This window comes from Ambystoma mexicanum, chromosome 10 (genome assembly GCF_040938575.1).
Source record: "Ambystoma mexicanum isolate Mex_15411 chromosome 10, UKY_AmexF1_1, whole genome shotgun sequence".
NCBI lineage: Eukaryota > Metazoa > Chordata > Amphibia > Caudata > Ambystomatidae > Ambystoma > Ambystoma mexicanum.
The window spans coordinates 972972673-972986483 of NC_090932.1; the positions used below are offsets into that span (position 1 = coordinate 972972673).

The following is a 13811-nucleotide window of genomic DNA, read 5'->3' on the forward strand; positions in this document are numbered from 1 at the left end:
AGCTAGAGAAATAACAAGCCCGATTGGGGTAATGTCAGATACAACAAGGTCATTAAGATATAGTAACCACTGAATCCTAGACTCCCCTAATTTGGGTGCAAAGCCCTAATGTTCTTACATAGGAGAACTGGCAAATATTGGCAGAGCCAGTTTTATGCCTACTGCCACAAATGATACTATAAAAAAAACATCTCAAAGCGAACATGAGTATGTTCTTATTTGGGAATACTGGCATATATTGGCAGAGCCAGTGCTGTGCCCAGTGCCAGAAATGATACTATAAAAAACATCTGAAAGCAAACATGAGAATGTTCTTATATGGGAATACTAGCATGTGTTGGTGGAGCCAGCATGAAAATGTATGGACACAGCCAGCATGACAATGTTATTTATACTGGCATATATTGCATGGACCGACATGTCAATGCATTGAGAAATGCACCTGTGCACTTTTGGTGACTTGCAACTATTGTACTTTTTTTCATGAGTTACCCTACACCCTACAAAACGAGGGAGCGATTGGAAGGGTAGAGAGGGGACACAAGACTGCTCATTCTCACCTCATGTTTCTGATGTATTTAAAAATGTTGGCACTTCCTGTTTTTTCAATGGGTGAAAGGTTGCGTGTCATCACTTCCTGTGATATCACTTGGGAGCCGGGTCAATTTATATCACTTCCTCTGATGACATTAGAGGTCAAGGATCATGTGTATTACTTCCAATATCCCTGGAATTTGGGTGAAATTATGTCCCTGTCTGCCCTAGTAGGCCCTGACCGGTCCCTCTGGCCTGGGTGGCATCTTAAGCATATTTCAATTTCCAACATTCAAAAGTGACAATCGATAATTTGCGGGTCACCAAACCTTTGGCTAGGAGACCTGTAAAAATGTACAGGTTACTTTTCAGGAATATCATCCAACTTTACTGAGGAGATGCATTTACGGTTTGTAAGTAGAAGTAGCCTGTTACAAAAGGATGACGTCTTGCACTGGAAAGAGATACATGTATTTAACAACCGGGCTTCTTCTTTTTCGATGACGTTTTCTGTTTGAAAGTTCACTTTCAAAAATTGAGAACAACTAGAAGTAATTGTAAATTCAGAAATCACATAAAGAGGTCTTACTATTTGCAAACATCCTTTCATGTCCATTGTCCAGTTGCTCACAGCTGGCTGTGTGGTGATGTGGCCTCTCCCACTGTCAGCGCTTCCCTTTTTCACAAATCATGTGCTCACAAATGCCACCAAGTGCTCAGGTTTCCACTTGCTTCTGATCCTTAGCGGCACAGAGAGAGCAAGCCAATGCATGAAAGGGACCCTGCATTTCCTAGCACTGTATAACAGCTCCCCGAACCTCTAGCAAATACTTCTCTGTCCCTTTGTCCGGTTTAGAAATGTATTGCTCATATGTTTGGAATCCTACATTACTGACCCTTTAATATCCATCATGGAGAATTGGGCGTCCACGTTGTGGGGGAGGGGTCTGTCTTGTTGGAGTCAGCAGACCCACTTGGATACTAAAACTTGATCAATGCTTTACTGTTGGGGTGCATGCTCAACAGTTACAGGGGCTGGTATGCATAGTGTTGGCACCGCCACACGGTGTGGCCAGAATGAGAAACGTCACCTTTGTGCATAAGGTGACCTGCAAATTTGTTTAAATTAAAATTAATGTTTTTCTCTTCTAAACACATAAGTTGTGTTTCTCAGAGATAGACCCAGTTTGGTTAATGGGGCAAATAATATTACAGCGAAATGTGGGCTTGATCATTCAGAACAGAATGTATTAATATTTCTTAATATGTTTTGAAGGAAACGTTAATTTATCAGCAAACGAAATGTCACAAGAAACGTACTGGTTCTGTGTAAACGTGATGGGCCAGTTCACAGGACCCTGCTGGCTCGCCGCACCCGCGCCATTTACGAATTCCCCTGGTGTGGTGAGTAGGCCCAGGCCCCCAGCCCCCCAGAGCATCCCATCTTTATTTTACTTGGGCTTTAAAAAGCATGTGAAGCGCACTCGGCGACTGCTTCTCCCGGCAAGCCCCACTGCTTCCTGACTCCCTGTGCCCGCCTCCCGCACTACCCCCGCGACCGGATTGGCGCCTGGAAGCACCCAGCAACAGTGGCCCTAAAGACCCTGCTGGCTCGCTGCACCCGCGCCATTTACGAATTCCCCTGGCGTGGTGAGTAGGCCCAGGCCCCCAGCCCCCCAGAGCATCCCATCTTTATTTTACTTGTGCTTTAAAAAGCATGTGCAGCGCACTCGGCGACTGCTTCTCCCGGCAAGCCCCACTGCTTCCTGACTCCCTGTGCCCGCCTCCCGCACCACCCCCGCGACCAGATTGGTGCTCTGCGCGGCCATAAGGAACACTCCAGGGCAGCCCCCTGCCCGGCAGCCCCTGCGGCTAAGGGCCCCTAGGCCAAGGGCGGCTCCGACATTGGCGGCCCCAAGATGTGTCTGCAGGTGTCCGCAGGGGACGCCAAGGAATCCAGCAGCCAACAGACACCAACAAAAACCGTGAGCGTGGTATGGGTGGGGAATAGAGCAATCACTCTACTCCAGAAAACCCCCGCCACTCTATCTTACCTACCAATAACATAGACTGCCATAATACTTGCATGTCCACTCTTTATAGAATTGTGATTGTTAACAGATCCACTCTTTATAGAACTGTAAACGTTAGCATGTCCACTCTTAGATAGAAGCGCCAAATGTGATTGTTAGCATATGCCACACTTAGATGGAATTTCTCAAATTTAATCTGCGCCAAGTCTGGACAGAGATGTGACTGTTGGCATGGGCCACACTTAGATGGAATTTCAGAGATGTGACTGTTAGCATATGCCACACTTGGATGGAATTTCAGAAATGTGACTGTTAGCATATGCCACACCTAGATGGAATTCTCGAGCTTAGTTTGCGCCAGGTCTGGACAGTGACGTGATTGTTGGCATGTGCCACACTTGGACGGAGTTCTCAAACTTGGCCCACGTTGCATCTAGATAGAAATATGATTGTTAGCAAATACCACACCTAGATAGAATTTCAGAAATGTGACTGTTAGCACATGTGACTCTTAGCATGCACCACACTTAGAATTATGAACCTAGCTTGTGCGGCATCTAGATAGAAATGTGACTGTTAGCATGTACCAGACCTAGATGGAATCCCACAATTGCAAGGACAGCAATGCCAACTAACCAACCAACTAACAATTCCATCCCTCTGCATACACCTCTCAAACTATAACCAAACACAACCACAAGCCTTAAACGCAGCAATCCGCACAAACTTCACAACAATGCAACAACAAAACAAACCACACATAGACTTGCACAACAGCACTCGACGACTACGGACCATAAAACACCCCAAGCCCAGCCGACGGACCCACCGGGCTGAGGCTGCCAACAGCACATCACTGCTCTCTTGCACTTTTCCAGCTTATTCCTACTAACCCACCCCCCTTGCTCCCCTTTTCAGAGCCGCCAGAGCGCCAGGGGACCACTTTGGTGGCGATAGTGCACGGTACAAATGACCTTTAACATTAACATTAACATTAACACTTAAAACCTTGGAATTGTTCCAGTGCACACATAAGAAGAACCATTCAAGTTTCAAAACCAAAGTGAACCCACATCTGAGCCAATCTTTTCATTGAACATATCAGGTGATTGTAGAATGGATTTTTTCCATAAAGCAAAAATACATACTTTTGGAATGATATCAATTTGAGGCAAAAAGCCACTCTTTTGGTTGAAGAATCAAAAACACATTAACCTATGCCTGTGTATTATACATAAATGACATATATTGCACACCTGGTAAGTTAGGTAACAGCACTGTAATTCACCAATGTTTGTGAATACCATACTTCAAACTATGCATACTGTGCACACAAATCATATGGGGATGTAGGGAAACATGTCAAACGTTACAAAATGTGCAGTGGCGCAAGCATGAATGAAAGAGTCTGCAGACATGTTTCTGTCTTTCCTTTGCGTATCATCTCCCATCCTCTTCTGATGAGTCTTTGCTTTTGAGCTGTTGTGCTGTCAATGTGTTTGCATCATATAGGAATAGACCGTATTAAGAAATGGCTAACATGCTTGCCCTCTTATTTCCCGGAAACAGGTTTGCTCATTTACTTTGGATACGGGATGTGGAACAGCACATTAGAGATCAGTGCCAGGGAAGAGGTGCTCCATCAGAGCACCTACCAGCGCTATGATGTCGATGACCCTTTCTCAGTAGAGGAGCACTTTGCTTATGTCGGGGAGGAGGACAAGCAGCAGGAGTGGGGCGAGGCGGAAGAGAAAGGCTTCACGTACCACCAGATGGCCGACGACAAGGAGAACAGTCGGACAAGTAGCAAATCGAAAAGTAAAGGGAAACACAAACACAACTCAGATGCCTTGATCACCAACGACGAGCTTGACTACTCCCCAGAGTAAATGTGATTACCTGTTATTTGTCATTGACCTAAGATGTATGCTAGAAAGTGAAGGCTGCTTGAGCCCGATCTACTTGATCCCTAAATTCAGTGCTTTGAATGCCCCTGGGCATTCAGCCTCCAACAAAGTTACATCAAATGTTTAACTTGAAATCCACAATTTCAGGTGTTTGCTAAACAGCTACCTACTGTAACTAGGGCCCCTCTTTGAACTCAACCAATGAGGTCCGGTGTTATGAATGTTACCACTGATGTTGCCTGATGGAAGACTGGCAATTTTTGTGAACCCAGTTTGCTTAATTTGGCAGTACTGGTAGATAAAATTGGGGAAAAGATGTGCCAAACAAGTTGGGGATACTGCATGTTAACCAGGCAAGACACACTGCGCCCATTATGAGCTAAAATGAGATGACTGATGAGCACATGCAGGTTGAAACCCATATCTTGGGTCCCTGCATGAAGGCCTGCGATTGGGAATCAGCCTTATAGGTTGCTTGGTCACTGCGGCTTTGCAAAAATGCAGCCAATGGAATCCTTTGACTGTAACTGTACTCTTGGTGGAATGTTAGTGTGGATTGCATGTGTGTTCCTCTGGTGTAAAATAGTTATAAAAGCAGAAACTATTGTCATCATTCATCTTTTTCGGCTGCTTTCACTTGGAACTGCTGACCCTGAGTCTTGCAGTCCTCGAGGGCTGGTTCAATGCCAGGTTTTAAGAATGCCCCTCATTATAATTCAAGAGATAAAGTTGTATACACTGATTCTAAATGTAGGCACATTTTTCCTCATGAATATTAATGAGGGATATCCTGTTACCCATTGGGATTCTGGCCCTCGAGGCCTGGAGTTGGACAACCCTGCAAGGAAATCTGACCATAATAATCATGGACCAGCTGTAGATTCCTAAAATACTCTGACCATTAATTCACCCTGGGTAAATGAGACCCTCAGAAGAAGATTTTGTATGAAGGTTTACGGACATGGCAAACATAATAACAGCGGCTATATGCATTTCAAGTTTCATTGCTTTGGAAAATCTGACAAGTGTTATTAGATAAACATGGCCTAATGACTATGCTTTTCTTTGGTTGGTTTCTAAATCCTTTCTAAATCCTTTGAGTGGCATTCTAAGCATTTCTTGCTCTTTTTACTGTGTATCCCACCTCGATGGGTAAAGCATGTTTGAGGGTTTCTGAAAACTATTCTGATTCCAACAAAAGCAAAGTCCCAAGACTGTGGCATCTAACCCTTGGAAGATTCCTCACTAAGTTTGATTTCATGATTCTCTGTTCCATTACTATATTGTATTTAATGTCTTATTTATTTAATTTATGATGATGAATTCTTCCAATCGGAGAGCGAATGGTGTTAAGCAGGCCTCAAAGATGCCATCCTTAAGCGTTGCTAGCTTCTCAAAGAATTCTTTAGGTGTTGGCTAGTGGCTAGGCATGGCCCGGGCGGAGAGCAAAATAGCTTTAAAATGGCTTGCCTAATTTATGAGTACTTGCGATCGGCCACTGTTTGCATCAGAATGAGTTTGTTCAGAATATTCATCAATCATGCCTTTTGGAAGGTTTGTTGGTTGAGGCCACAGTCTTTTAAAAAAAAAAAATAATAATATCTCACACCAGTGATTCATTCGAATCTAGGATCTAATGCAGAACTAGTCACTATATCCCTGAGGCCACCTCGAGAGGGGATCTAAAGACATAAGCTTTTTTATCATAAACAATGTAAGGACAGTATGTCAGTAAGGAGAACTGTTTGTGATTTGTCTGATCGGCGCTCTTATTGCAGGCACCCTTTTCTGTAGGAAGAGCCTACATGTGTTGAATAATGTTTTATAATTTGGCTTTCATGTGTTCTCAGCCATGAAAGAAAAGTAATATTTTCACATTCCTTGAAAGTTTGAGATGATTCAATTTTCATTCATAATAACTTTCAGTCTAGTTTCCGGTTCTCAAACCCTGGGGGTGATACACGTACACGGGTTAAGGTGCCTTGACTATGCAGACATTCAATTAGAGTTTATAACACAAACATGGATCCTAATTGAAGTAAGCAGAATGTACCATCAAGTCAATTTTACTTCCAAGTGTCAACATCTGTTCAGTTATATTGTGGACAATCCATTAGTTGATGAAACATTTTAAAACTAACCTTTGTGCATTGTGTTAAATACATCATAGAAAAAAATACTTTAGCCATTAGAAGACACTCATAATACAGTGAAAGCTTAATTATCTGGCACCAATGAAAAGCTTATAGTGGCGGATAATCTAATATGCAGGATACGTGAATGCCAGTTATTTGGTTGCAGGGAGCTAGAAAAAAAAGATGGACAGCCAAGCTTGCAAGCCTTTTGCTCTATTTACTGAAACTTTGTCCTTTGTACTCTCAATTAGCATGCCCCACAACCCTGTTACCTGCCATTTACTGAACCAGAATGGCAATATTATCAACAATTGGAGATGCTGATTAGGTGTGTGTTCCAATTAATAAGGCACTGGATGATATTGCTTCCACTGTAACACTGCGGTAGTAAAAACATAGAATCCATCAATGGCATGCTTCTGTTTAAACTCATTGACCCCATGACAGTAAAGTGCTATACACAGGGATACTGTAGGCTCCACCTCCAAATAGCATATATAACATAATTTACAATGTCAAATATGTTTCTGATGCCATGATTAGATAACTTTCCTTCCAGCTGTTCTTTGGTTGGTCAGAGGCCCTGCTCTGTTGTGAAATGGTCAATTTCCAGATTTATGCAGACAACTCCAATTTGTACTGGACAGTTTCATAGTGTCTGTTATAATGGGTGCATTGTCACTGCAGTCACCCTGCAGATTCCTGATACTGTGTGTCTGCTGGAAAGCATCGAAGAACAGAAGATTAGGAACAGCACAGAGAGAAGAATGCAAAAGAGAGTTATGGAAGACAAAATGGCTGGGATAATGAAGGTACTGGTAGCATGCAGGGAGTGGTTGAAAGGGAAGACAAATAATGTTTTTACATAGGGTCGGCCATAGTAGGGAATGTGTGGGAAGAACAGGTGGGGAAAACAGGCGATAGGTGGGAAGTGCATGGGGAGTGGATGACAAGGAGTGCAGTTGCAGAGCGAGAGGAGAAAGAGTAAAGGTTCCAGAACAGGATTATGCCGAGAGCGGCATGGACAAGGGGGAAGTACAAAGATGAGTACCTGGCTGGAAATGCATAAAGATGAGAAGAAGGCACAAAGGAGGTGGGCGAGCATGAGGTGTGGGAACAAGGGACTGAAGAAATAGAGTGTGCGCAAGAAGGGGCAGAGAAAAGGGAGGTGGTGTTCCAGGGCATAGAGTTTAGGAGAAGGTTGGAAAGGACAGAGGATCAAGTGTGGGGTGGAGACCACGCATAAGACTAACATAACATAAGAAAACAGTGGAGGGAGTGTCTCTAACAAGCATAACTTGCCATGCACCCTACAGTAGGGAGGCCTCTTCCAGGGAAAACCAATACAACTGCCCTTCCAATTTATGCCTGAAATAGCAAACCTCTTGATAACTCAATATTAATAATGAAGGCAGCTTTAATCTGGCTATTAACGCATTTAAAGCTCTGCAGGGACAAGTGCCAATGCCTCTCCAGTTCCAGGTCTTATACAAGTGGTTGATAACCGGAAGCTTAAGAGCTAAGAGGAAATGGCCCTCGCCACGACGAGGGTGGTTTCTCTGCTGTTGGGGGAAACGGGGGGGGGGGGGCTTCTTAAACAATGAGATCCCAGATTCGTGAAATGCTCTTCCATCTGCATTAAGATGCACTCTGATGTGGCCCCTTTCCAGACACGTTGCAAGGTATTTCTCTTTGTGTATGCTTTCTCCTTTTGTACTTTGTACGATTACCTATGTGTTTTAGATAGTTTTAGTCAGTAGAGGTATTTTGGGGGGTCTCTCCATTAAGTGCTTTTAGCACATTAAAAAACTGATTATGACCCTGATTTTAATCTTCAAACATTGTCATTAACTTGAACGTAACATTTTTAGAGTTTCATGTCATGCAGCAGGGAAGATAAAGTTCAGTCTATAGCGAGGAGGAGCCTGTCAAATGAAAGGCCCTTCGATGTGATACACTATGTTACTTTTTTTTTTTTACCTTCATAGTTACTGATTCTCTTTTGCCATATGTTTTTTATTTACTTCCTTATTTGTTTATTTTGTCCAGTGTCTCACTTTTTCTTTCTTGTTTCAAATCTTTTTACCCTCACTATATTGCCCCATTTCTTTCTATATATCACTGTCTTATCCACAGGTATGACACCTATTTAACCTTGTGCACTTTTAGCTTAAATCACCTGGATAAAAACTCTCCACAATAGCAAAGCACAGTCTACTATCACTTCTAGTTTATTAATATGGACAAGGAGCCAAATGCAATCTTGGCCAACCTTTATTTTTATCCTGTCCCTTTGGCCGATCCTTTAATGTCCTGTTACTGGAATGCATTGGCAGCACCTACTTGGATGGTGGGAGCCAGTCTTACGTCAGTGGTGGGGTGGCACTTTGCTCCTGACACTAATGTCTGCTAAAATGCTAGACAGAACCACCTTGGTGCTGCATCCCAGCCCCTTGCCTCCCGAAATGTGTAGGTCACCTTTCAGATTCAGAAGACCTCCACAATTACAAAACTAATACAAATAAAAGAAGCACATCCGCTGTATTTTTATTGATTTGCAGTCGTTTTTGAGAATGTGGCCTTCTTACAACTATATATTAGAATATATTTTTTGTCCTAGAATCACAGATTTTGTTTCTGAATGTTTTCTCTTTCCCAGAATAAAGGTCCAAGGACCCACAAAAATAAGATTTGGAGTATTTGTGGCTGAGTAATACTACATGCGAAAACCTTTTCGCATGGTTTTGTCATTGTGCCCAATTAGTGGCAATTTTTTTTTTACTGTGTAAAGGAAAAGCCATAGGTCCAGACTCTGCTTACGTGAAGATACACTTAATAGGACTCAACATAGGATCTTGATGAAGGACTAAAGCTATTTTGGAAAGTTGGAAGCTCACAAAAGGTGGTGCATGGCAATGCAATACACAATTGCATCGTACACTATTCAGTCGTGTAACTTAAATTCATATCCAAGGCAAACAAATTGAAGTCATTCTTAATGTATTATATACCAAGGCAGGGAATATAATCAAGGCGCTTAATCTGCTCAAACATGCTTGGAATTCTAAATTAAGACATTTATAATACAAAATGCAAACCACTGTACAAAAGGCTCCTCCTAATTAAATATAAATGTGAACAGGGTTAAATTAAACAACTATGTAAAACCTACTCTAGACAAGTATATACAAAAACACGTATTCATTCTTCAATTGATTTATTCTAAATAATGACAAGGGTCACATTATGATTATGCCAGCAAAGTAAAGGATGCTGGTGTTTTAAATAGACATGGTTGGTAAAATTCAACTTGATGAACAGTTGGGATTGCATGTGATATTTTTGGCAGTGGGCCACCACAGTACTTTCCATGTACCCTATGCTGTAAATATCCCATATGATGCCAACTCATATTTAGTTGCTATATATAAAAACTGGAGGTATTTAAAGAGCCACGTGTTTTTTTTTCTATTAGCACCAAACTGATTGCCAGGTTCTTTGTACTATTATCAATCGACTAACAGCAATTTAGGGCCACTGGCATACATATCCAAGGCCTTTAACAGGACATGGCAGCATTTATGAAAATACTATGCCAGTCAACATCTTATTTTTAGTGTTTGCAATAGCTCTCAGAGATTACTTTCACGACTGAAATGCACCCAAACAAACCATTCACAGCATCATGTCATGACTGTATTCTTCCATCTATTAACTTGAAACTAAGCAAAGAATAGCCGTTCCATATGCGGCACATCACATATGTCGTCGTCAAGTATTACAATTCTTTTTATTTTTTATTTTAATTTCATGTCTTTTTTATTTTGATTTCATGTCTAAGGACTACCTCACAGATTTAAAGTGGGGCTCAGCCCACCGACTCCTCCAATAGAGCAATCCAGTCAGGATATGCTCGACCACTTTACTTGAACAACCTCTACATAGGTTCCATATCAGTAGAGATTATTTGCATAATGTTGGTTATAATAAAAAAAATGAGACTGACTTTTACTAATTGGTGAGTCAAAGAGCCGAGCCCTATTATATGTGTACAATATTGTTCTATCAAGTCTATTAGGGTAATCCAGCTTGGACGCCTTCGCTTTCTGTGTTCAAATAAATTAATGCTACATTTTAGGATGCTAAGAAGGTGCCTCACAGAGTTTTAGGTAAGCCAATCACAAACAAAAAGACAATAAACAACAGTCGAACGGACGCACAAGTCCCTGAGAGAGAGTATCTCTCTCCTGTTTTCCACACGTGCACCAGGGGTCACCAAAATGGCAAACGTTGCAGCATATCAGATCACTTTACACTTTTAATTTACTGGTGATCTAGATCTTGCTTAATGCTGGACTCCTACGGCGTCTGAACAGCAGATTGGGGATTGTACCCATGTCTTACGACATCTTCTTGTTCCCAAGGCGAGTGTATTGCCACTGAGATATCCTTCCTACATTAAATTGCATCAAACTATTGAATGAAAATATCAACACTAAAGTTACAGGCCTGTTATTAATCAGGTCTCAAGTGAAGAAAGACAATAGAGCTCTGAAGCTGATTTAGAAGATAGACTATTTTGTTATTCAGCTAAGCGGTGAGCTTAATAACATAGAGAAATAGTGCATTTTCTAAGATTATGTAGGTACAGGTCCCAACCATTTACAGCTGGCTAGTCTTGCTAATACGAATTTCAGACCTCATCCAACGATTTACATCTTTGCTTTAAAAACTCTCTATGACATTCTATTGAGTATCCATTAACGTAAGTGAGAGGTTTGCACTTTTAAGGAGAATAAGGACAGGTAAACAAAAGTGGAAAGTAGGCTGTGCCTTGATTAGACATTGAATATGAGAGGTACAATCTGGGATTTAAAATGTATGTATATTTTCAGAATGTGTGGCAGTCACCACCTTCTAACGGGCACCATTTTAGTCAGCACTGCTAGGAAAGTAATTGTGTTTAATGGCATTTCTGTGCATGTTTTATAAATGTTTAAAATGGTTTACACTTATAGGCGTGTCACAATGCACCACAAAAAGGTTACACGCCTGTTGTACTAATAGCTCAGTAACTATGGGTTTTAAGATAGATGCTACTTTCTCTTCACCATGCTTAATTTAATCACTTTTGGTATTCGAATTATCCACAGCATCAACACGGATAGCTTGTCCGTCTGCTTTAAATGTGTTCCAACACAGAAAAGCCAAACCAAGACGGGACTGATCTCCCGTGCTAGTAGCCATGTTTGATCAATCATCATCATTGTGCTCACCTACAAGGCACGTCACAGAATCAGTCCCTCGCATGCCTGGGGATCTGGGGACAATACCTATATTGCCTGAAGGCATATCCAGGTTTCTGACATGTCCAGCATGCAATGAGGGTAGGTAGAAACGTCCTAAAACATCAGTCCATGAGAGGTTCCTATCTTATTTTCCACTCGTAATTTAGGGCCAAACACATTCAACAGTGGAAGGTTTCTAGGAAAGGGGAGGGTACTAGAGATGACAGAGCTTAAGCTGTAAGAGGCTCTTCTGAACTAGTGGACAACAATGCATCCGTGTATAGAATTTGGTAGAAGATAAGGACAGTCCTAACTGTAACCCAGAAGGTACTACTGAGTCTATAGCTTTGCCGTGCTTTCACCACTGTCTTCAAAGCACATGTTTTGGTAATTCTCTTGCCTGTTTCTGTCTGCACCACTTTCGATGTCAAGAAGGTCCGTGTACCCACCACAATTTCTGTGATAAGCAATGCCATCATTTCACAATGCAGTATACCGGAATAGACAGTGTATGTTAAAATAAAAACATTGAAACTCAAACACTAGACCACAATAAAGGCAGTGTAAGTTCACATTGAGTCAATTATGCCTAGATACTATTATACAAATAACACTATTCCAAGTACAGAAACAGTTGGATGTCTAAACATCTTGCGATTAACTTGATTGTTCATTGTTGAAAAGTTGCAGAGCATAAATGGTTATAATTTTAGATGGTGATTTCATCACATCTGGTTGCCACATTGTCATTTGGAGATAATAGTTGTGGCTGTTGTGGTGGGAGAGGATAGCCCCCAATGTAACCAATGTCAAACAACAAAGCAACTTGTAAATGATCTCCAACTATTAACTTTTGTTTGGTCTTTGAGAAGTATATTGTTTTTTTTCAGATGGCATTTTTTGGTGTTTTTTCCTAAGGTTTTGGTCTAAAGTTAATGTATGTGTTAACGTTTTGTTTCCTTTGTGTGGTTTTGAATCCCATTGGTGCACCATACAATGGGGCCCTTGTGGTGAATAATAATGAAAGAAAAACATATGCAGATATATTATGGAGTGAAATTTATATTAAAATGATTGTGTTGTTAACAATATATTCACTTTTCACAGACACACACTTTAAAAAAGGTGTATATTTTAATAAATGTAAAAAAGCTTTACTGTGTGCCTTTACTATTAAATGCTGGTTTGTATTGGACTTCAGAACACAACAAGAGAGTGTCTTTGTACGAATAACTACAGTATACAAATGCTTCTAAATGGAAGAGGAAACCAAAAAAAAAATATTTTCCCTCATAAATATTGTTCGAAATATCTGTACTGCAAATTTTGTTTTTTCAATGTATAAGTAAAGTCTAAATATAAAATAAATTTGCCTTAAATGCTTAAAAATTCCTTTGTAGCAGTACTATTGAAATGGTCTATTTGGATGTTACTTGCACCAGTGTAAAAAATGAAACTAGGTTACACAATAAAGAGATTTGCAAAATTTGATAAGGTCAGTTGTTGGACTTTCATGGATGGATTAAATTGCTGGGGTGTTTTCACACTGTTGCCTTTCAATGAAGATGACTTCAATGCTAGGATTCACTGTGCTTCACATGGTTCACCTGGACCACAGAGCGTGCTAAAGTTATTTGGTTATATTTTTGATAGTTTGTGGATCTTGCAAGAGGGGCAGGTTCAAACGTTCACCAATCACTCTTTGAAGAGGTTGGTGAAAAGAAACAGCAGAAATACCCACGTTCCAGACTGTATGGAATGGCCACTCAGAGTTCAGTTCCGGCTTCTGGATCTTTGTGCGAACATGCTGGTGCAGAACCCCATTTAGAAAATGCCCTAAGACAACCCATGGGTCACTTCAAAACACCTAAACTCCTAGAAGAAACATATACCGAAGACAACACGAATTAAAGA

At 41.1% G+C, this 13811-nt stretch overlaps 1 protein-coding gene across 2 annotated transcripts in view; it reads left to right on the forward strand.

Annotated features, from left to right (window-relative positions):
• SLC7A14 (solute carrier family 7 member 14) overlaps positions 1 to 13391 on the forward strand; it is a 724481-nt gene extending 711090 nt beyond the window's left edge. For both annotated transcript variants that reach the window (XM_069618764.1, XM_069618763.1), the window contains exon 9: positions 4137 to 13391. In XM_069618764.1, coding sequence (XP_069474865.1) covers positions 4137 to 4456 — 320 coding nt within the window. In that variant the 3' untranslated portion in view covers positions 4457 to 13391. The remainder of the gene's footprint in view (positions 1 to 4136) is intronic.
• Positions 13392 to 13811: the final 420 nt, after the last annotated feature.